General features: G+C 42.1%; 6 gene segments (V, D, J or C); 3 read left to right on the plus strand and 3 right to left on the minus strand.

The window, feature by feature from the left end:
• Window positions 1-2,405: 2,405 nt before the first annotated feature.
• Window positions 2,406-3,124, minus strand: LOC117444664 (immunoglobulin kappa variable 3-20-like). The segment is given in 2 exon segments: window positions 2,406-2,797; window positions 2,901-3,124. Coding segments are annotated over 2 exon segments (414 nt in total).
• A 250-nt stretch (window positions 3,125-3,374) lies between these two features.
• LOC117444661 (Ig kappa-b4 chain C region-like) lies at window positions 3,375-5,231 on the plus strand. The segment is given in 2 exon segments: window positions 3,375-3,600; window positions 4,754-5,231. Coding segments are annotated over 2 exon segments (462 nt in total).
• Window positions 5,232-10,902: 5,671 nt separating this feature from the next.
• On the minus strand, window positions 10,903-11,752 carry LOC117444667 (Ig kappa chain V region K16-167-like). The segment is given in 2 exon segments: window positions 10,903-11,471; window positions 11,575-11,752. Coding segments are annotated over 2 exon segments (411 nt in total).
• Window positions 11,753-12,031: 279 nt separating this feature from the next.
• On the plus strand, window positions 12,032-13,909 carry LOC117444655 (Ig kappa-b4 chain C region-like). The segment is given in 2 exon segments: window positions 12,032-12,271; window positions 13,426-13,909. Coding segments are annotated over 2 exon segments (468 nt in total).
• Window positions 13,910-17,588: 3,679 nt separating this feature from the next.
• LOC117444663 (immunoglobulin kappa variable 3-20-like) lies at window positions 17,589-18,105 on the minus strand. The segment is given in 2 exon segments: window positions 17,589-17,911; window positions 18,015-18,105. Coding segments are annotated over 2 exon segments (414 nt in total).
• Window positions 18,106-18,152: 47 nt separating this feature from the next.
• Window positions 18,153-20,346, plus strand: LOC117444658 (Ig kappa-b4 chain C region-like). The segment is given in 2 exon segments: window positions 18,153-18,711; window positions 19,866-20,346. Coding segments are annotated over 2 exon segments (465 nt in total).
• The last annotated feature ends 3,331 nt before the right edge of the window (window positions 20,347-23,677 follow it).

Below are 23,677 nucleotides of genomic sequence, written 5' to 3' on the forward strand. Positions count from 1 at the left end.
CTTCACACTTTGAAATTTCACCGATATCTGTTACGGTTCTTCAACAAAACGTTCACATGTAAGAGGTTTATCTCTCATTCAGAACAATAAAAATGGTCTCTCACTGATTACTGCACATCACCATAGAAACCTCTGATCTCTGGACACATCGTTAGCTCAAATATAAACACCTGTGTCATGGAACACGATGATGTCATAACTCCAACTGACATGCTCAGAGCAGCAGACTTCAGATAATGGTTAACACAGCTCTACGTCAATTATGGGGTGTCATCATATGCCGTTTCCATGGAAACGCATCCCTCGCCATAAAACAAAATGTCGCTGTAACTCCAATGGACACCGTCCCATCGTCCCTCAAACTTTGCTTGTATATAACCGGTCCATCTGAGATCTCACCATAGGCTGTTGGCTGTTGCCATGGAAACGCATCCCTCGCCATAAAAGACGATATTGCTATAACTCCTATGAAAAAGGTCAAAAAGTGCTCAAACTTCACGTGTGCTAACAGTCCAGCCGTGAAGACATCTACGTGACAGTTTTGGAATTTCTTCAATGCTGTTGCCATGTGTCACGGAGGTGATCTCTGGGCTCATAGATCTCGGCCTCCGTTACGGGTTGTTTAGTTTTTTGTTGTTGAAAAGTGTTCCCCTTACCCCATGTCTGTCGTTGATTGTGTGCACCTGTTGCCCTGTGTTGTCTCCTCCCCCCTCACCTGTGTCCTGTTGGGTTGATTGGGTTGGGCATTTAGGCTCTGGGGTTTTGCTGTTGGAGAGGCAGGTAGTGTGTGTGAGATCCTTGTGGCTGCAGGCTGTGCTGTGCTCAAGGAAACAACAGCAGGATTAAGGCTGTGTGTGTCATTGTGTTCATGCTGTAATAAATGCCCACACCAGGTTGTATTTTGGACGTTCTGCCTCTGCCTCCTTGCTTGGTCGGGCCGCTTAATTGTCAGCTTCACACCATGGTAACAAAATACTCGCTATGAAACACGGTTTTCTCATAACTTCAGTGAAAATGCTCCAAACGGCCCAAAACTTCACAGGTTTGGTAACGATGCAGCCATCAAAACATCTAAGCGTATTATGGGGTGTCATCAAATACCGTTGCCATGGCGACAGATCATTCATCATCAAGTTAGTTCAATAGTTTGCAGTTCAAATATTCTGCTGCTTTTTTACTTTCTTTTCTTCTTTTATCACACATTCAAGCCCCCAGTGTTCATGTATCACTTCAATCTAAATTCTTCACTTTCTTCTTACACATTACATTTCAGGATAGCAATTCAGCGTCAGATTTTCAGCCGAAAGCATTCCCACTAGCAATTTCTTCAGGAATTGCATTCTCTATTTTAATTTTCTGTTTCTTCCGGAATGAGAGGAGTTCGTCCCAAAGCGTGCTGCTGTATTTACCCCCTCCTCCTTAAGGAAGGGACCCTCATTTACTGTATCTGTGGGTTTGACTACAGACAGAGTTCACTCAGTCACAGAGTGGGAGTGGGTAGGGTGTGGTTTGGAATTGGGCCTTTGAAAAGTATTTGTTGTGTGTGGAGGAAGGTGGAGGAAGAGGAGGAGGAGGGGAGCCTGGCAGCTTGTCAGAGGGAATTTGGGAAGCATCCAGCTCTTTATGTGGGGTTTCCTCAATTTGACTGCGAGTAAGTCAATCATGTTTTTGGAGCTTTGTGATCTCTTTGCAGGGCAGTGCTTACTTTCGAATAAATGTTTGCCTTTATGTCAATGACATTGGATTTACTCTGTTTACCAGGTTATTCAGCCGCTTTTAAAAGATTGTTTTTTGAGTTTAACAATTCCTGTGAACTTGAACATTTCTCCAGTTATTTTAGTTTTTGATTTATTTCAAAACAAATTGTATTTAAGTTGCCATTAAGATTCCTACGTGTGTTTTATCACTCGACATGGCCAGACAGCCTCCTTTATCTCTGATCTTCTACAGCGCTGTGTCACTAGAGGTCAGAAATGTCTCTTGATCAGGGCATGCTGGATTTACCTCACTGCAGACTTTAAAGTGAAGGTGATGTTTGATTTGAAGCCGGACTTTTGATCTTTGGGAGTCACTCCAGTGAGACAGAAGTGAACACTGTTCAAAAAGAAGCTGAGGACCAATGAGTTTAGTGTGGCTTCTACAGATTTAGTATTTTACTATTGTGTGGATGAGTTCATTCTTTTAAATTAGAAATATCTCAGAAGTCTTTGCTTGAAAAAGAAAAAAGTGACACGCTTAATGGAGATGAAAGTGTGTGTGTGTGTGTGTGTGTGTGTGTGTGTGTGTGTGTGTGCGTGCGTGTGTGTGTGTGTGTGTGTGTGTGTGTGTGTGTGTGTGTGTGTGTGTGTGTGTGTGTGTGTGTGTGTGTGTGTGTGCTCAGTGAAGTTTATCAGTCTCTGCAGTAGCTTCCAGCTGCAGCAGTCAGCTCAGTTCCTGTTCAGTCTGACTGAGGGAGGTTTTTGTACGACGCTTTTTCACTGTGTGAACACCCACTGACTGTTGATGTGATGTTGACTCTGACAGTAGTAAACTGCTGCATCTTCAGGCTGGACTCCACTGATGGTCAGAGTGAAGTCAGAGTTTGATCCACTGCCTGTGAAACGCTCTGAAATCCCTGTTTCTCGAGTAGTAGTATACTTAATGAGCAGTTTAGGAGTTCCTCCATCTCTCTGTTGGTACCAGGCTAAACAGTTCGAATTATAAATATTCTGACTGGTCCTACATGTGATGGAGACGGAGCGTCCCGGAGCAGAGCTCACTGCTCCAGCCTGAGTCACTGTGACCTGGCCTCTGGACTCTGAGGAGAGACAAAGACAGAAAGCAGCGTCATGGTTTTGTCCGCTTCATTTCAGAGGGACAGATGTTCACAGAGGAGAGGAGTTTGATTCTCTGGACTTTACCTGTGAAGCAGCAGCAGAGGAGAGTCCAGATGAGGACGCAGATCAAAGTCATGTTCTTGATGAGGAGGATTCCTGTGGCTTCTGTTGGCATGAAGGACAGCTGTCAGTCATCCAGTGCTCAACTCTCAGGACTATAAAGTGTCCCAGAGCACTGGAGCATGGTGCTGCTGATGCAAAGTGTCTCTCTATGGAAATGCTCTGACTGACTCCAACAGGGACCTGGATTATTGATCACGAAGAAGAAGAAGAGAAAGAAGATGGACCTCCCCTGGGGGAACATTCAGTTTCCACTCTGTGGTCTTTACACACCTTGCAAGCACATAGGTGCACAGGAGCATGTGCCAGGGAGCACTTGGGGGTCCGGTGCCCTGCTCAAGGACTGGGTCAGGGCTCACTTGTTCTTTCCAAAGAACATTAAAACTGTCCTATAATTCACTCCCACTCGAATCAAAGCTCTCTTCCTCCACAGCAATCTAAAATAAAAAAGATTCAACACTTCTCCATAGTTTGTGAATCTGGTTCAAACACTGGAAGCAGTTATTATATGAAGTGGGTAACCCGTGGATGTGTGTGGTGAGGGTGTTTGTGTCAAAGTCAGAGAGCCGTGTCTCTCTACAGGGAGAGGTTTCTGTACGGCGGCTCAATGGCTTTGTGTCACTGTGGAACACGTTCGGTGGAGGAACCAGACTGGATGTTGGAAGTAAGTCAAATGTTAATTTATAAGAGCAATTTCTCTTTCGTTGTGCTTGTTATTCAGCTCACTAGGAGAAATAGTTGCTCTCCTTGTTATTGTATCCATACTTTTATAAACACGTTGAACTAAGAGGCTAACTTTACTCCAGCGAAAGACGTTTATATGTTTTCATGAGAGTTAAACATCGAACAGAGAATACATCATTATGTCCACCTTTAATGGTGAAGTAGCTTCTCGAGGGCTGGTAGGTTTAGTTCAGTGAGTCAAAGTCAGAGAGCCGTGTCTCTCTACAGGGAGAGGTTTCTGTACGGCGGCTCAATGGCTTTGTGTCACTGTGGTGGACTTTTGGTGGAGGAACCAGACTGGATGTTGGAAGTAAGTTTCTGCACAAAAAGTAAATATGATGACGTTTAAATTCTGTGTTAGAAGGTTTGAGAGATAGATATATATTATTTTAATTGTAATGTTTAGATAGTATTCATGTCTTTATTTCTCTTCGTCATTGAGCCTAAGTCGGAGCAGCTTTTCCTGACATGTCTTTATACATTCCCAACATGCTGTCATTCAAACAGCTTCAGATGTGAAATGATGAAACTGATAATGTTTCATTCACTTGTTCTTCATTTGTTCTCGATTCTCCGTCTGTTTTCAAATACATTACGAATACAGTTTTTAAATACGGTTGAACAGAGTAAAGATAACGATGGATATTAAAAAATGTGTTGAATTCTTTCAGACATTATTTCAAAGTTTGTAAAACTGGGTAATTATTGAGATTCACGTTAAGCTCAATTGATTGTTTCATTTCCCGTATTTGTTAATTCATCCACTAAATAATTTAATTATGGTTTGTAGAGTTCAGCTTTTGGATGATTTAGACCACAGCTATTTAAAATGTGTCCTAATGTTGTACTTTATTTCCAGTGTAGTGTGACATATTTCAGGTGATTCTGTACGAAGTGTCTCCGTGCTGATTTGCATGAGAGGCTTCTTGAAGGGAAGTGAAACAATGTGTGAGTGAGAGACTGACGGAGCAGAACCAGCATCTGATAGAAACTCCTTAAAGGAGAAACGCTCTCACAGTAAAGGTGTCCCAGTGTCTGCTGGTTGATGGACAGCTGTGTGCTCCCTGTCCTCTAATCTGATTGGTGTCTCCTAGGTGATGTCCGTCCCACCCTGACGGTGCTGCCCCCCTCCGCAGAAGAGCTGCAGCAGGGGAAGGCCACGCTCATGTGCCTGGCCAACAAGGGCTTCCCCTCAGACTGGAGTCTGACCTGGAAGGTGGACGGCAGCAGCAGCAGCAGCTGGGAGGAGAGCAGGAGCCCCGGGGTGCTGGAGAAGGACGCCCACTACAGCTGGAGCAGCACCCTGAGGCTCTCTGCAGACCAGTGGAGGAAGGTGGGCTCTGTGACCTGTGAGGCCACCCAGGGCTCCCAGACTCCGCTCTCAGAGACACTGAGGAGAGACCAGTGCTCCCAGTCCTGAGCTGACTCACTGGGACTCTGCTTTCTCTCTCACACTGCTCTCAGTCTGCTCTCTGGCTCTCAGGACATGTTTCAACATCAACCTGTTTCTGCTTGTGTCGATGGTTTCAACATTTAAAATAATAAAGATGAATGTGTGTATTATAAAAGTGACATGTCTTCTGATTACATTTCTGTGAGATATTACATATAAAAGTAACCTTATTCACATTCATTCACAAAAGTCAAAACATCACCAGGTCAATATTTCCCATATCACTTTCTAATGATCTTTGGGTTTGGTTTTACTTCTGGAATCATTCTAGTTTTATCTTTGTTAATACAAACTGGTTCCAATAAATATAGTATGAACATCATGGTAAACCACAAAGCTCTCTCTTACCACTAATGTTTAAGTTCATCCATGTGTGATTTTCATGTGTTGTTAAACTTTAATCTTACAACATGTGAATTACATATTCTACTTTAAATATTTTCAGGGCCAGAAATAAAAGCAGGGTGTCATCTGCTGAAGTCACATAACATCAATCTAAATTGAGATGACCTTAAATATTATGGAATGGACACAGTACAACTACGGAATTATTACATGAAAAGATTTGTTGCTGATTGAATTAAAACTGATATTATATGAAAACAAAGACTATTTATCACCTTAGCTGAGTCAATGCCACAAGGCGCATGACGTGTGTGTTTGTGCACTGCTCAGCTCTGTGTGTGTGTGTGTGTGTGTGTGTGTGTGTGTGTGTGTGTGTGTGTGTGTGTGTGTGTGTGTGTGTGTGTATGTGGGTGTGTGTGTGTGTGTGTGTGTGTGTGTGTGTCAAATTTCATATTTGTTTTCAAATGACCATGAACAGTAATTTACACACATCTGGCCAACTTCATAGGTATATGTGTGAGTTCCCAAATGAAATAAATGAAGTACTTTTACTGTGTACTTTTATTCTCTGTCAAAGTCCCCTCAAGCCACTTCTGCTATATTTGATGAGGGATACAATTATTTTAAGCCATAAGTTCTCAATAAAATTGGTACTGTTGGACTCAGTACTTGTTAGACTACTACCACAAATACAATGAAGTACTTTTGATTTTGCTTTGTTGACCACTGCATATTACTCGACCGACTGGAAAACTGGGTGGGACTTTGGGAAACAGTTCTAAATTGGTTTGAATCCTACTTAAAGGAAAGAAACAACTTTGTTTTTATAGGTAAATACATATCTGAGTTGACAAATATGACATGTGGGGTACCTCAAGGCTCCATCTTGGGGCCTCTTCTCTTTAACGTCTACATGCTACCACTGGCTCAGATAATGAAAAACAACAAAATAAGTTACCATAGCTATGCAGATGACACACACATTTACATAACCATTTCACCAGGAGACTATGCTCCAATTCAAACACTGAGTAAGTGCATTGAACAAATCAATGACTGGATGTGTCAGAACTTTCTCCAATTAAACAAAGATAAAACTGAGGTAATGGTTTTTGGAGCCAAGTCAGAAGGTATAAAAGCTAGCGCTGAGCTTCAGTCTGCAATGTTCAAACCAACAGATAAAGCCAGAAATCTAGGTGTAGTCATGGACTCTGACCTGAGTTTCAACCGTCACATTAAAACAGTTACTAAATCAGCCTACTATCACCTAAAGAACATATCTAGGATTAAAAGACTAATGTCACAGCAGGATTTGGAAAAACTTGTCCATGCTTTTATCTTCAGTAGACTCGACTACTGCAATGGTGTCTTCACAGGTCTCACTAAAAAATCTATTAGAAAGCTGCAGCTGATTCAGAACGTCGCTGCTCGAGTCCTCATGACACTAAGAAAGTGGATCACATCACTCCTGTTCTGAAGTCTTTACCCTGGCTTCCTGTGTGTCAAAGAATAGATTTCAAAATACTGCTGCTGGTTTATAAAGCACTGAATGGTTTAGGCCCAAAATACATTTCTGACCTCCTGCTAAATTATGAACCATCCAGATCTCTCAGGTCTTCAGGGACTGGTCAGCTTTCTGTCCCCAGAGTCAGAACTAAACATGGAGAAGCAGCGTTCAGTTATTATGCTCCAAATATCTGGAACAAACTCCCAGAAACCTGCAGGTCCGCTGCAACTCTTACTACTTTTAAATCCAGGCTGAGGACTTTTCTTTTTGTCGCTGCTTTTAATTGAACTATTCATATCTTAGACTGCACTTTAACTTTTATACATGTATTTTTTCTTTTTCTTTTAATGTTTATTTTATTGTCTTTTCTTTTTAATGACTGATTTTAAATGCCATTTTCTTAATGTCTTTCGTTTTTTGTAAAGCACTTTGAATTGCCTTGTGTTGAAAAGTGCTATATAAATAAACTTGCCTTGCCTTGCCTTGCCTTGTACGTTTTGAGTAATACTCAGTCAAATTCCCCTCCTGAGTACAATCATTCATGTATTTTGCTATATTTGTTCAGGGATAAAATGATTTGTTACCATAAGTTCTACATGAAATTGATACTGTTGGACTCAGTACTACTTGGACTACTAGCACAAGTACAATCAAGTATTTTTACCCTGTACTTTTTGAGTAATACTTGGTTAAACTCCTGTCCTGAGTACAATAATTCATAGTTCATATACAATACAGGAATTATTGTACTCAGGACGGGAGTTTGACCGAGTATTAATCAAAGAGTACAGTAGAAGTACCTCATTGTATTTGTGGTAGTAGTCTAACAAGTACTGAGTCCAACAGTACCAATTTTATTAAGAACTTATTGCTAAAAATAATTTGATCTCTCATCAAATGTAGCAGAAGTGTCTTGATGTTGTTCTCAGGACTTGGAGAGTATTGTAATGTATAATGGATTCGCTCAGGTGTGGCAGGAAACACTACACTTTGTCAGAACCTTCCAATAAATACAGAGACAGCTATCAAATCAAGTTTTATTTATATAGCACATTTAAAAGCGATTTTTGGTCGAGCCAAAGTGCTGTACAGGTAATAAAAACACATTGCTACAATCACAATAAAAGACAATAATTTACAACAGAAATATAAAAAACAAAATCACAGGGAGTAGTCAGGTGTCGTGCTCCGCTCTGACTAGAAGGCCAGGGAGAAGAAGTGAGTCTTCAGTGAGGATTTAAAACCCCTAGGGTCTGGGCCGACCTCACATGGAGGGGCAGAGTGTTCCAGAGCCTGGGGCCAGCTGCTGCGAAGGCTCGGTGCCCTCGGGTTTTGAGCCTGGTCTTGGGCACTACCAGCAGCAGCTGGTCAGCCGACCTTAAAGCTCTGGCTGGGGTGTAGCGATGGAGGAGTTCGGCTATATAGGCCAGAGCCAGCCCATTTAGGGCTTTGAAAACAAATACAAGGATTTTAAAATCAATTTGGAACGGAATTGGAAGTCAGTGAAGGCCATAATTGGGGTGATGTGGTCACGCTTTTTGTGGCCAGTCAGAAGACGTGCAGCTGCGTTCTGGACTAGCTGCAGGCGTCTAATTGAGGCCTGGTCCATACCCACATACAGAGCGTTGCAGTAATCCAGTCTTGAGGTAACAAAGGCATGAATAACCCTTTCTAGGTCTTTAAAAGATAAATACGACTTGGTCTTGGCCAATAGTCTTATTTAAAAAAAAGCAGGATTTTACTAGGGTGCTGACCTGCTTGTCGAATTTAAAAGTGCTCGTGAAGGTCACTCCAAGGTTCATGACAGAGGGGAGGATGTTTTAATTGAGAGAGCCCAGAATATCAACCGGAGAGGCTGGAGGTTGGGGTCAAAAAAAGATGACCTCAGTCTTGCTCTCGTTGAGGTTAAGGAAGTATTTGCTCAGCCAGGATTTTATCTCTATAAAGCAGTCCATCAACTGCTGTAGTGAGTGTTTGACATTTGCTTTGAGAGGCAGATAAATCTGTACATCGTCTGCATAGCAGTGGAAGGGAATATTGTGTTTTGTGAGAATAGAATAGGGCCAGTGTATGTACAGTAAAAAGAGGATGGGGCCCAGGATAGAGCCTTGGGGAACCCCACAGGTAAAAGGGGCTTTAGCAGAGGAGAAGGCACCTAGCTGCACTGAGAAGCTACGGTCTGTCAGGTAGGACCTGAATCATGCAAGGGCAGAGCCTGTGATGCCACCGGGATATTCACGCCCGTCCCCACGTCGCCCAGCGACCCAGCTTTCTACGGCTGGCATATGTTTTCTTCATTCGCCACAACGCCTAGCACGGCCCCCTGCGGCCCCCTTACGACGGCCCGTTCCGTGGCCCGCCCCCCAACCCCCGGTGGGGGTGCCCTCGCCTTCGTTGGGCCCCTGCCCTCTCCTGCGGCCTCCTTCCGACGGCCCGTTCCATGGCCTGGCCCTCGCCTGCGGCCCCACCCTCCTCTGCCCCTGTGGTGCTTCCTCCTGGTCGTGAGGATTGTGTCCATGTTTGAATTCTGTGGGGGCTTGTGTAGTGATCACTGTTTATCATAATTCACTCGTGGAACTACAGGTAGGGGGTATTGTTTCGCACGGACACACATGTTGACTGTACCTCCTGTGTACCTACTGTGTGCCCTCCTTTCTCTTCTTCCCTTCTCTTCCCGGACTTCAAGCCGGCAACATGTGGTTCTCTGCTGCTCAATAAAACCAACTTTGCACCTTCGATGCACCGCCTCCGACTCCCTTCTCTCTGCACTACACCTACTTCATTTATTTGCCACTCTCTTTTCTTTTCTACAATACTCATATCTATATTTACTATTGGAAAAAGCCGTGGGGGAACACTGCTAAATGGATTTGATGGTGAAAACTCTAAATCCTGCATGTTGTATGTCCTTACTTTCCCTTTACTTGTCCATCCAAACCCACGCCCCTGGAACTACGAATATTCCCAGCACTCCTGTAATGTTTTGTTTGTGATATTTCCTTCCCCACTTCCTTTTAACCTGACCCAATAAGCAAGAGCAATGTTCTCTCTTCTTAGCTCCAATGGAGTCTCTCATGCTTCAACTAGTATTGCATTAATACGGGTTGACTTAATTGCTCCTATACACAACCGTAACGCTTTATATTGTAATCTATCCATTTTTAGTAATGACGTTTTTGCTGCTGCTGCATATATTATACACCCGTAATCCAGTGTCGCCCTCATAATTGCCCTATAGATATCAATTAATGCCTGTTTGTCTGTTTATTTCAGTTTTCAGATGCTCCTTGTTTTATCATCTGTTCAAATCTACTGTCTGAAATATAGCTGACACTTGAGATCAGACATTGACTGTTGAGCAGCATGAAGTGTTGGATTCAAATCTGTTGTTTACCGTTGACATTATTTGTTAAGTTGTATCACAATGTGCTTCAAGCTAAGCTGGAGATGATCATTTACAGATGTGTTTGTCCATTTAAACGGTGTGATTCCATTTCTGCTTAACTTTCACATCCATCACTCACTGAAATGTTCAAAGGACTGTTAAATGAACTTTGACCGGCTCTGAAAAGATCTCATGTAACAGCTGTCTTGATTTTTGTTCATGGCTCCACATTAAATAAAGAATCCAGTTTAAGATACTTGTGGTCCCTTTTAGAGATCGACATGTTTATCTCTGATCTTCTCCAGCGCTGTGTCACTAGAGGTCAGACACGTCTCTTGATCAGGGCATGCTGGATTTACCTCACTGCAGACTTTAAAGTGAAGCTGATGTTTGATTTGAAGTCGGACTTTTGATCTTTGGGAGTCACTCCAGTGAGACAGAAGTCAACACTGTTCAAAGAGAAGCTGAGGACCAATGAGTTTAGTGTGGCTTTTACAGATTTACTATTTTACTATTGTGTGGATGAGTTCATTCTTTTAATTAGAAATATTTCAGAAGTCTTTGCTTGAAAAAGAAAAAAGTGACACACTTAATGGAGAAGAAAGTGTGTGTGAGTGTGTGTGTGTGTGTGTGTGTGTGTGTGTGTGTTTGTGTGTGTGTGTGTGTGTGTGTGTGTGTGGGTGTGTGTGTGTGTGTGTGTGTGCTCAGTGAAGTGTATCAGTCTCTGCAGTAGCTTCCAGCTGCAGCAGTCAGCTCAGTTCCTGTTCAGTCTGACTGAGGGAGGTTTTTGTACGACGCTTTTTCACTGTGTGAACACCCACTGACTGTTGATGTAATGGAGACTCTGACAGTAGTAAACTGCTGCATCATCAGACTGGACTCCACTGATGGTCAGAGTGAAGTCAGAGTTTGATCCACTGCCTGTGAAACGCTCTGAAATCCCTGATTCTCGAGTGCTAGTATCGTAAATGAGCAGTTTAGGAGTTCCTCCATCTCTCTGTTGGTACCAGGCAAAATCGTCACTATAAATATTCTGACTGGTCCTACATGTGATGGAGACGGAGCGTCCCGGAGCAGAGCTCACTGCTCCAGCCTGAGTCACTGTGACCTGGCCTCTGGACTCTGAGGAGAGACAAAGACACAAAGCAGCGTCATGGTTTTGTCCGCTTCATTCCAGAGGGACGGATGTTCACAGAGGAGAGGAGTTTGATTCTCTGGACTTTACCTGTGAAGCAGCAGCAGAGCAGAGTCCAGATGAGGACGCAGATCAAAGTCATGTTCTTGATGAGGAGGATTCCTGTGGCTTCTGTTGGCATGAAGGACAGCTGTCGGTCATCCAGTGCTCAACTCTCAGGACTATAAAGTGTCCCAGAGCACTGGAGCATGGTGCTGCTGATGCAAAGTGTCTCTCTATGGAAATGCTCTGACTGACTCCAACAGGGACCTGGATTATTGATCACGAAGAAGAAGAGAAAGAAGATGGACCTCCCCTGGGGGAACATTCAGTTTCCACTCTGTGGTCTTTACACACCTTGCAAGCACATAGGTGCCCAGGAGCATGTGCCAGGGAGCACTTGGGGGTCCGGTGCCCTGCTCAAGGACTGGGTCAGGGCTCACTCGTTCTTTCCAAAGAACATTAAAACTGTCCTATAATTCACTCCCACTCGAATCAAAGCTCTCTTCCTCCACAACTATCTAAAATAAAAAAGATTCAACACTTCTCCATAGTTTGTGAATCTGGTTCAAACACTGGAAGCAGTTATTATATAAAGTGGGTAACCCGTGGATGTGTGTGGTGAGTGTGTTTGTGTCAAAGTCAGAGAGCCGTGTCTCTCTACAGGGAGAGGTTTCTGTACGGCGGCTCGATGGCTTTGTGTCACTGTGGAACACGTTCGGTGGAGGAACCAGACTGGATGTTGGAAGTAAGTCAAATGTTAATTTATAAGAGCAATTTCTCTTTCGTTGTGCTTGTTATTCAGCTCACTAGGAGAAATAGTTGCCTCTCCTTGTTATTGTATCCATACTTTTATAAACACGTTGAACTAAGAGGCTAACTTTACTCCAGCAAAAGACGTTTAAATGTTTTCATGAGAGTTAAACATCGAACAGAGAATACATCATTATGTCCACCTTTAATGGTGAAGTAGCTTCTCGAGGGCTGGTAGGTTCAGTTCAGTGAGTCAAAGTCAGAGAGCCGTGTCTCTCTACAGGGAGAGGTTTCTGTACGGCGGCTCAATGACTTTGTGTCACTGTGGTGGACTTTTGGTGGAGGAACCAGACTGGATGTTGGAAGTAAGTTTCTGCACAAAAAGTAAATATGATGACGTTTTAATTCTGTGTTAGAAGGTTTGAGAGATAGATATATATTATTTTAATTGTAATGTTTAGATAGTATTCATGTCTTTATTTCTCTTCGTCATTGAGCCTAAGTCGGAGCAGCTTTTCCTGACATGTCTTTATACATTCCCAACATGCTGTCATTCAAACAGCTTCACATGTGAAATGATGAAACTGATAATGTTTCATTCACTTGTTCTTCATTTGTTCTCGATTCTCCGTCTGTTTTCAAATAAATGACGAATACTGTTTTTAACTACGGTTGAACAGAGTAAAGATAACGATGGATATTTAAAAATGTGTTGAATTCTTTCAGACATTATTTTAAAGTTTGTAAAACTGGGTAATTATTGAGATTCACGTTAAGCTCAATTGATTGTTTCATTTCCCGTATTTGTTCATTCATCCACTAAATAATTTAATTATGGTTTGTAGAGTTCAGCTTCTGGATGATTTAGACCACAGCTATTTAAAATGTGTCCTAATGTTGTACTTTATTTCCAGTGTAGTGTGACATATTTCAGGTGATTCTGTACGAAGTGTCTCCGTGCTGATTTGCATGAGAGGCTTCTTGAAGGGAAGTGAAACAATGTGTGAGTGAGAGACTGACGGAGCAGAACCAACATCTGACAGAAACTCCTTAAAGGAGAAACGCTCTCACAGTAAAGGTGTCCCAGTGTCTGCTGGTTGATGGACAGCTGTGTGCTCCCTGTCCTCTAATCTGATTGGTGTCTCCTAGGTGATGTCCGTCCCACCCTGACGGTGCTGCCCCCCTCCGCAGAAGAGCTGCAGCAGGGGAAGGCCACGCTCATGTGCCTGGCCAACAAGGGCTTCCCCTCAGACTGGAGTCTGGCCTGGAAGGTGGACGGCAGCAGCAGCAGCAGCAGCAGCTGGGAGGAGAGCAGGAGCCCCGGGGTGCTGGAGAAGGACGCCCACTACAGCTGGAGCAGCACCCTGAGGCTCTCTGCAGACCAGTGGAGGAAGGTGGTCTCTGTGACCTGTGAGGCCACCCAGGGCTCCCAGACTCCGCTCTCAGAGACACTGAGGAGAGACCAGTGCTCCCAGTCCTGAGCTGACTCACTGGGACTCTGCTTTCTCTCTCACACTGCTCTCAGTCTGCTCTCTGGCTCTCAGGACATGTTTCAACATCAACCTGTTTCTGCTTGTGTCGATGGTTTCAACATTTAAAATAATAAAGATGAATGTGTGTATTATAAAAGTGACATGTCTTCTGATTACATTTCTGTGAGATATTATATATAAAAGTAACCTTATTCACATTCATTCACAAAAGTCAAAAAAGTCAATATTTCCCATATTACTTTCTAATGATCTTTGGGTTTGGTTTTACTTCTGGAATCGTTCTAGTTTTATCTTTGTTAGTACAAATTGGTTCCAATAAATATAGTATGAACATCATGGAAAACCACAAAGCTCTCTCTTACCACTAATGTTTAAGTTCATCCATGTGTGATTTTCATGTGTTGTTAAACTTTAATCTTACAACATGTGAATTAAATATTCTACTTAAAATATTTCCAGGACCAGAAATAAAAGCAGGTTGTCATCTGCTGAAGTCACAACATCAATCTAAATTGAGATGACCTTAAATATTATGGAATGGACACAGTACAACTGCGGAATTATTACATGAAACGATTTGTTGCTGATTGAATTAAAACTGATATTATATGAAAACAAAGACTATTTATCACCTTAGCTGAGTCAATGCCACAAGGCGCATGACGTGTGTGTTTGTGCTCTGCTCAGCTCTGTGTGTGTGTGTGTGTGTGTGTGTGTGTGTGTGTGTGTGTGTGTGTGTGTGTGTGTCAGACACCGGCATTTGTTTTCAAATGACCATGAACAGTAATTTACACACATCTGGCCAACTTCATAGGTATATGTGTGTGTTCCCAAATGAAATAAATGAAGTACTTTTACTGTGTACTTTTATTCTCTGTCAAAGTCCCTGAGAACAAATTCAAGCCACTTCTGCTATATTTGATGAGGGATACAATTATTTTAAGCCATAAGTTCTCAATAAAATTGGTTCTGTTGGACTCAGTACTTGTTAGACTACTACCACAAATACAATGAAGTACTTTTGATTTTGCTTTTTTGACCACAGCATATTACTCGACCGACTGGAAAACTGGGTGGGACTTTCGGAAACAGTTCTAAATTGGTTTGAATCCTACTTAAAGGACAGAAACAACTTTGTTTCTATAGGTACATACATATCTGAGTTGACAAATATGATATGTGGGGTTCCTCAAGGCTCCATCTTGGGGCCTCTTCTCTTTAACATCTACATGCTACCACTGGCTCAGATAATGAAAAACAACAAAATAAGTTACCATAGCTATGCGGATGACACACAAATTTACGTAACAATTTCACCAGGAGACTATGCTCCAATTCAAACACTGAGTAAGTGCATTGAACAAATCAATGACTGGATGTGTCAGAACTTTCTCCAATTAAACAAAGATAAAACTGAGGTAATGGATTTTGGAGCCAAGGCAGAACGTATAAAAGTTAGCGCTGAGCTTCAGCCTGCAATGTTCAAAACGACAGATAAAGCCAGAAATCTAGGTGTAGTCATGGACTCTGACCTGAGTTTCAACAGTCACATTGAAACAGTTACTAAATCAGCCTACTATCACCTAAAGAACATATCTAGGATTAAAAGACTAATGTCACAGCAGGATTTGGAAAAACTTGTCCATGCTTTTATCTTCAGTCGACTGGACTACTGCAATGGTGTCTTCACAGGTCTCACTAAAAAATCTATTAGGAAGCTGCAGCTGATTCAGAACGCCGCTGCTCGAGTCCTCACTGACACTAAGAAAGTGGATCACATCACTCCTGTTCTGAAGTCTTTACACTGGCTTCTTGTGTGTCAAAGAATAGATTTCAAAAATACTGCTGCTGGTTTATAAAGCACTGAATGGTTTAGGCCCAAAATACATTGCTGACCTCCTGCTAAATTATGAACCATCCAGATCTCTCAGGTCTTCAGGGACTGGTCAGCTTTCTGTCCCCAGAGTCAGAACTAAACATGGAGAAGCAGCGTTCAGTTATTATGCTCCAAATATCTGGAACAAACTCCCAGAAACCTGCAGGTCCGCTGCAACTCTGACTACTTTTAAATCCAGGCTGAAGACTTTTCTTTTGGTCGCTGCTTTTAATTGAACTATTCATATCTTAGACTGCACTTTAACTTTTATCCATGTATTTTTTCTTTTTCTGCAAAAAAAAAAAGCAGTACATTTAAAAACGTCACGTTAAGAGGCAGAGCAGAGTGGACATTTGAATTCGTTTTTGGTTGTTCAAATCATATAATACATCTTGTTCTAAACTTATGCAACATTTCTAAATTGTGTAATATACTGTCTCAAATGTTTAAAATATATTTGCTGACAGTTCATTCCATGTATTTGTTCATGTATCCAATAAGAACTTTAATTTAAAATATGATAACATAGTTTAGAAATGTGTCTTTTGGTGGTCTTACATATTTCAGGTGATTCTGTACGAAGTGTCTCCGTGCTGATTAGCATGAGAGGCTTCTTGAAGGGAAGTGAACCAATGTGTGAGTGAGAGACTGACGGAGCAGAACCAACATCTGGCAGAAACTCCTGAAAGGCGGCAGAGGTTCAACATGGACTCAGGATACTCTGCAAGTTCTGCAGGTGCACCGTAGAGAGGGTCCTGACTGGCTGCATCACGGCCTGGTACGGCAGCTGCACCGCCCTCAACCGTAAGGCTTTACAGAGGGTGGTGAGAACTGCACAGAACATCCCCAGGACGGAGCTGCCATCCATGGAGGACCTTTACCTGGCTCAGGAAGAAGGCCCTCAGGATTACAAAAGACCCCCATCACCCCAGCCACAAACTGTTCTGTCTGCTGCCGTCTGGCAGGCGCTACCGCAGCATCAGGACTAACACCCCCAGACTCAGGGACAGCTTCATCCCACAGGCCATAAGACTTTTAAACACTCGAACGCTTTCAAGAGCATCCATACACATTCATCTGTTTGCATCTTGAACATTATGTATCTAATGTATCATATTCCGATTGTATATAGACTATTTTTGAACTATTTATATTTTATTTGTATTTACTTGCACATCTTAAAACATTCTCTTGCACTATTTTATACCAAACAAAACCCCCAGACTCAGGGACAGTTTCGTCACACAGCTATACGACGATTAAACACCCGAGCTTGCACTATTTGAATTTGTAGTATTGTTTTTTAAATGTATTTGTGTATGTCTTGTAATTGCACTGTTGAGGAACCTGCGATCGAAATTGTTCGTACATCACAGTTGTGTATATGTTATGACAATAAACTTTGCAGCTTGGATTTAGAAGAAATATAATCAAATGATAACTGTAGGCATTGTGGGCTCTAAATGTATTTGTATCGATGTGACATACTCACACAAGCTAACATGTAGCACCTTAAGTTTGAATGGAAACTATGTGTGAATTGAATATGAATCAACAAACTAACTTATGAGAAGGTTAGGAATTGTGTTTAACAGGATTACAATAATAACTTATTATAGTATATTTAATTTATATACAGACTTCATTGTGAGTCGACTTTTAAATAAAAATGTTTTCTCATTTATAACTATTTTTCTATAAAGTATAAAGTGAATGGTCTTTTTTTAATACTGGTGTGTGTGTGTGTGTGTGTGTGTGTGTGTGTGTGTGTGTGTGTGTGTGTGTGTGTGTGTGTGTGTGTGTGTGTGTGTGTGTGTGTGTGTGTGTGTGTGTGTGTGTGTGTGCTCAGTGAAGTGTATCAGTCTCTGCAGTAGCTTCCAGCTGCAGCAGTCAGCTCAGTTCCTGTTCAGTCTGACTGAGGGAGGTTTTTGTACGACGCTTTTTCACTGTGTGAACACATACTGACTGTTGATGTGATGTCCACTCTGACAGTAGTAAACTGCTGCATCATCAGGCTGGACTCCACTGATGGTCAGAGTGAAGTCAGAGTTTGATCCACTGCCTGTGAAACGCTCTGAAATCCCTGTTTCTCGACTAGTAGTTTGCTTAATGAGCAGTTTAGGAGTTCCTCCATCTCTCTGTTGGTACCAGGCTAAATAGTTCACATTATAAATATTCTGACTGGTCCTACATGTGATGGAGACGGAGCGTCCCGGAGCAGAGCTCACTGCTCCAGCCTGAGTCACTGTGACCTGGCCTCTGGACTCTGAGGAGAGACAAAGACACAAAGCAGCGTCATGGTTTTGTCCGCTTCATTCCAGAGGGACGGATGTTCACAGAGGAGAGGACTTTGATTCTCTGGACTTTACCTGTGAAGCAGCAGCAGAGCAGAGTCCAGATGAGGACGCAGATCAAAGTCATGTTCTTGATGAGGAGGATTCCTGTGGCTTCTGTTGGCATGAAGGACAGCTGTCAGTCATCCAGTGCTCAGCTCTCAGGACTATAAAGTGTCCCAGAGCACTGGAGCATGGTGCTGCTGATGCAAAGTGTCTCTCTATGGAAATGCTCTGACTGACTCCAACAGGGACCTGGATTATTGATCACGAAGAAGAAGAGAAAGAAGATGGACCTCCCCTGGGGGAACATTCAGTTTCCACTCTGTGGTCTTTACACACCTTGCAAGCACATAGGTGCCCAGGAGCATGTGCCAGGGAGCACTTGGGGGTCCGGTGCCCTGCTCAAGGACTGGGTCAGGGCTCACTTGTTCTTTCCAAAGAACATTAAAACTGTCCTATAATTCACTCCCACTCGAATCAAAGCTCTCTTCCTCCACAACTATCTAAAATAAAAAAGATTCAACACTTCTCCATAGTTTGTGAATCTGGTTCAAACACTGGAAGCAGTTATTATATAAAGTGGGTAACCCGTGGATGTGTTTGGTGAGGGTGTTTGTGTCAAAGTCAGAGAGCCGTGTCTCTCTACAGGGAGAGGTTTCTGTACGGCGGCTCAATGGCTTTGTGTCACTGTGGAACACGTTCGGTGGAGGAACCAGACTGGATGTTGGAAGTAAGTCAAATGTTAATTTATAAGAGCAATTTCTCTTTCGTTGTGCTTGTTATTCAGCTCACTAGGAGAAATAGTTGCCTCTCCTTGTTATTGTATCCATACTTTTATAAACACGTTGAACTAAGAGGCTAACTTTACTCCAGCGAAAGACGTTTAAATGTTTTCATGAGAGTTAAACATCGAACAGAGAATACATCATTATGTCCACCTTTAATGGTGAAGTAGCTTCTCGAGGGCTGGTAGGTTTAGTTCAGTGAGTCAAAGTCAGAGAGCCGTGTCTCTCTACAGGGAGAGGTTTTCTGTACGGCGGCTCAATGGCTTTGTGTCACTGTGGTGGACTTTTGGTGGAGGAACCAGACTGGATGTTGGAAGTAAGTTTCTGCACAAAAGTAAATATGATGACGTTTTAATTCTGTGTTAGAAGGTTTGAGAGATAGATATATATTATTTTAATTGTAATGTTTAGATAGTATTCACGTCTTTATTTCTCTTCATCATTGAGCCTAAGTCGGAGCAGCTTTTCCTGACATGTCTTTATACATTCCCAACATGCTGTCATTCAAACAGCTTCAGATGTGAAATGATGAAACTGATAATGTTTCATTCACTTGTTCTTCATTTGTTCTCGATTCTCCGTCTGTTTTCAAATAAATGACGAATACAGTTTTTAAATACGGTTGAACAGAGTAAAGATAACGATGGATATTTAAAAATGTGTTGAATTCTTTCAGACATTATTTTAAAGTTTGTAAAACTGGGTAATTATTGAGATTCACGTTAAGCTCAATTGATTGTTTCATTTCCCGTATTTGTTCATTCATCCACTAAATAATTTAATTATGGTTTGTAGAGTTCAGCTTCTGGATGATTTAGACCACAGCTATTTAAAATGTGTCCTAATGTTGTACTTTATTTCCAGTGTAGTGTGACATATTTCAGGTGATTCTGTACGAAGTGTCTCCGTGCTGATTTGCATGAGAGGCTTCTTGAAGGGAAGTGAAACAATGTGTGAGTGAGAGACTGACGGAGCAGAACCAGCATCTGATAGAAACTCCTTAAAGGAGAAACGCTCTCACAGTAAAGGTGTCCCAGTGTCTGCTGGTTGATGGACAGCTGTGTGCTCCCTGTCCTCTAATCTGATTGGTGTCTCCTAGGTGATGTCCGTCCCACCCTGACGGTGCTGCCCCCCTCCGCAGAAGAGCTGCATCAGGGGAAGGCCACGCTCATGTGCCTGGCCAACAAGGGCTTCCCCTCAGACTGGAGTCTGGCCTGGAAGGTGGACGGCAGCAGCAGCAGCAGCAGCTGGGAGGAGAGCAGGAGCCCCGGGGTGCTGGAGAAGGACGCCCACTACAGCTGGAGCAGCACCCTGAGGCTCTCTGCAGACCAGTGGAGGAAGGTGGTCTCTGTGACCTGTGAGGCCACCCAGGGCTCCCAGACTCCGCTCTCAGAGACACTGAGGAGAGACCAGTGCTCCCAGTCCTGAGCTGACTCACTGGGACTCTGCTTTCTCTCTCACACTGCTCTCAGTCTGCTCTCTGGCTCTCAGGACATGTTTCAACATCAACCTGTTTCTGCTTGTGTCGATGGTTTCAACATTTAAAATAATAAAGATGAATGTGTGTATTATAAAAGTGACATGTCTTCTGATTACATTTCTGTGAGATATTATATATAAAAGTAACCTTATTCACATTCATTCACAAAAGTCAAACATCACCAAGTCAATATTTCCCATATCACTTTCTAATGATCTTTGGGTTTGGTTTTACTTCTGGAATCATTCTAGTTTTATCTTTGTTAGTACAAACTGGTTCCAATAAATATAGTATGAACATCATGGAAAACCACAAAGCTCTCTCTTTCCACTAATGTTTAAGTTCATCCATGTGTGATTTTCATGTGTTGTTAAACTTTAATCTTACAACATATGAATTAAATATTCTACTTAAAATATTTCCAGGACCAGAAATAAAAGCAGGTTGTCATCTGCTGAAGTCACAACATCAATCTAAATTGAGATGACCTTAAATATTATGGAATGGACACAGTACAACTGCGGAATTATTACATGAAACGATTTGTTGCTGATTGAATTAAAACTGATATTATATGAAAACAAAGACTATTTATCACCTTAGCTGAGTCAATGCCACAAGGCGCATGACGTGTGTGTTTGTGCTCTGCTCAGCTCTGTGTGTGTGTGTGTGTGTGTGTGTGTGTGTGTGTGTGTGTGTGTGTGTGTGTGTGTCAGACACCGGCATTTGTTTTCAAATGACCATGAACAGTAATTTACACACATCTGGCCAACTTCATAGGTATATGTGTGTGTTCCCAAATGAAATAAATGAAGTACTTTTACTGTGTACTTTTATTCTCTGTCAAAGTCCCTGAGAACAAATTCAAGCCACTTCTGCTATATTTGATGAGGGATACAATTATTTTAAGCCATAAGTTCTCAATAAAATTGGTTCTGTTGGACTCAGTACTTGTTAGACTACTACCACAAATACAATGAAGTACTTTTGATTTTGCTTTTTTGACCACAGCATATTACTCGACCGACTGGAAAACTGGGTGGGACTTTCGGAAACAGTTCTAAATTGGTTTGAATCCTACTTAAAGGACAGAAACAACTTTGTTTCTATAGGTACATACATATCTGAGTTGACAAATATGATATGTGGGGTTCCTCAAGGCTCCATCTTGGGGCCTCTTCTCTTTAACATCTACATGCTACCACTGGCTCAGATAATGAAAAACAACAAAATAAGTTACCATAGCTATGCGGATGACACACAAATTTACGTAACAATTTCACCAGGAGACTATGCTCCAATTCAAACACTGAGTAAGTGCATTGAACAAATCAATGACTGGATGTGTCAGAACTTTCTCCAATTAAACAAAGATAAAACTGAGGTAATGGATTTTGGAGCCAAGGCAGAACGTATAAAAGTTAGCGCTGAGCTTCAGCCTGCAATGTTCAAAACGACAGATAAAGCCAGAAATCTAGGTGTAGTCATGGACTCTGACCTGAGTTTCAACAGTCACATTGAAACAGTTACTAAATCAGCCTACTATCACCTAAAGAACATATCTAGGATTAAAAGACTAATGTCACAGCAGGATTTGGAAAAACTTGTCCATGCTTTTATCTTCAGTCGACTGGACTACTGCAATGGTGTCTTCACAGGTCTCACTAAAAAATCTATTAGGAAGCTGCAGCTGATTCAGAACGCCGCTGCTCGAGTCCTCACTGACACTAAGAAAGTGGATCACATCACTCCTGTTCTGAAGTCTTTACACTGGCTTCTTGTGTGTCAAAGAATAGATTTCAAAAATACTGCTGCTGGTTTATAAAGCACTGAATGGTTTAGGCCCAAAATACATTGCTGACCTCCTGCTAAATTATGAACCATCCAGATCTCTCAGGTCTTCAGGGACTGGTCAGCTTTCTGTCCCCAGAGTCAGAACTAAACATGGAGAAGCAGCGTTCAGTTATTATGCTCCAAATATCTGGAACAAACTCCCAGAAACCTGCAGGTCCGCTGCAACTCTGACTACTTTTAAATCCAGGCTGAAGACTTTTCTTTTGGTCGCTGCTTTTAATTGAACTATTCATATCTTAGACTGCACTTTAACTTTTATCCATGTATTTTTTCTTTTTCTGCAAAAAAAAAAGCAGTACATTTAAAAACGTCACGTTAAGAGGCAGAGCAGAGTGGACATTTGAATTCGTTTTTGGTTGTTCAAATCATATAATACATCTTGTTCTAAACTTATGCAACATTTCTAAATTGTGTAATATACTGTCTCAAATGTTTAAAATATATTTGCTGACAGTTCATTCCATGTATTTGTTCATGTATCCAATAAGAACTTTAATTTAAAATATGATAACATAGTTTAGAAATGTGTCTTTTGGTGGTCTTACATATTTCAGGTGATTCTGTACGAAGTGTCTCCGTGCTGATTAGCATGAGAGGCTTCTTGAAGGGAAGTGAACCAATGTGTGAGTGAGAGACTGACGGAGCAGAACCAACATCTGGCAGAAACTCCTGAAAGGCGGCAGAGGTTCAACATGGACTCAGGATACTCTGCAAGTTCTGCAGGTGCACCGTAGAGAGGGTCCTGACTGGCTGCATCACGGCCTGGTACGGCAGCTGCACCGCCCTCAACCGTAAGGCTTTACAGAGGGTGGTGAGAACTGCACAGAACATCCCCAGGACGGAGCTGCCATCCATGGAGGACCTTTACCTGGCTCAGGAAGAAGGCCCTCAGGATTACAAAAGACCCCCATCACCCCAGCCACAAACTGTTCTGTCTGCTGCCGTCTGGCAGGCGCTACCGCAGCATCAGGACTAACACCCCCAGACTCAGGGACAGCTTCATCCCACAGGCCATAAGACTTTTAAACACTCGAACGCTTTCAAGAGCATCCATACACATTCATCTGTTTGCATCTTGAACATTATGTATCTAATGTATCATATTCCGATTGTATATAGACTATTTTTGAACTATTTATATTTTATTTGTATTTACTTGCACATCTTAAAACATTCTCTTGCACTATTTTATACCAAACAAAACCCCCAGACTCAGGGACAGTTTCGTCACACAGCTATACGACGATTAAACACCCGAGCTTGCACTATTTGAATTTGTAGTATTGTTTTTTAAATGTATTTTTGTATGTCTTGTAATTGCACTGTTGAGGAACCTGCGATCGAAATTGTTCGTACATCACAGTTGTGTATATGTTATGACAATAAACTTTGCAGCTTGGATTTAGAAGAAATATAATCAAATGATAACTGTAGGCATTGTGGGCTCTAAATGTATTTGTATCGATGTGACATACTCACACAAGCTAACATGTAGCACCTTAAGTTTGAATGGAAACTATGTGTGAATTGAATATGAATCAACAAACTAACTTATGAGAAGGTTAGGAATTGTGTTT

Source organism: Pseudochaenichthys georgianus, unplaced genomic scaffold, assembly GCF_902827115.2.
Source record: "Pseudochaenichthys georgianus unplaced genomic scaffold, fPseGeo1.2 scaffold_878_arrow_ctg1, whole genome shotgun sequence".
Taxonomy (NCBI): Eukaryota; Metazoa; Chordata; class Actinopteri; order Perciformes; family Channichthyidae; genus Pseudochaenichthys; species Pseudochaenichthys georgianus.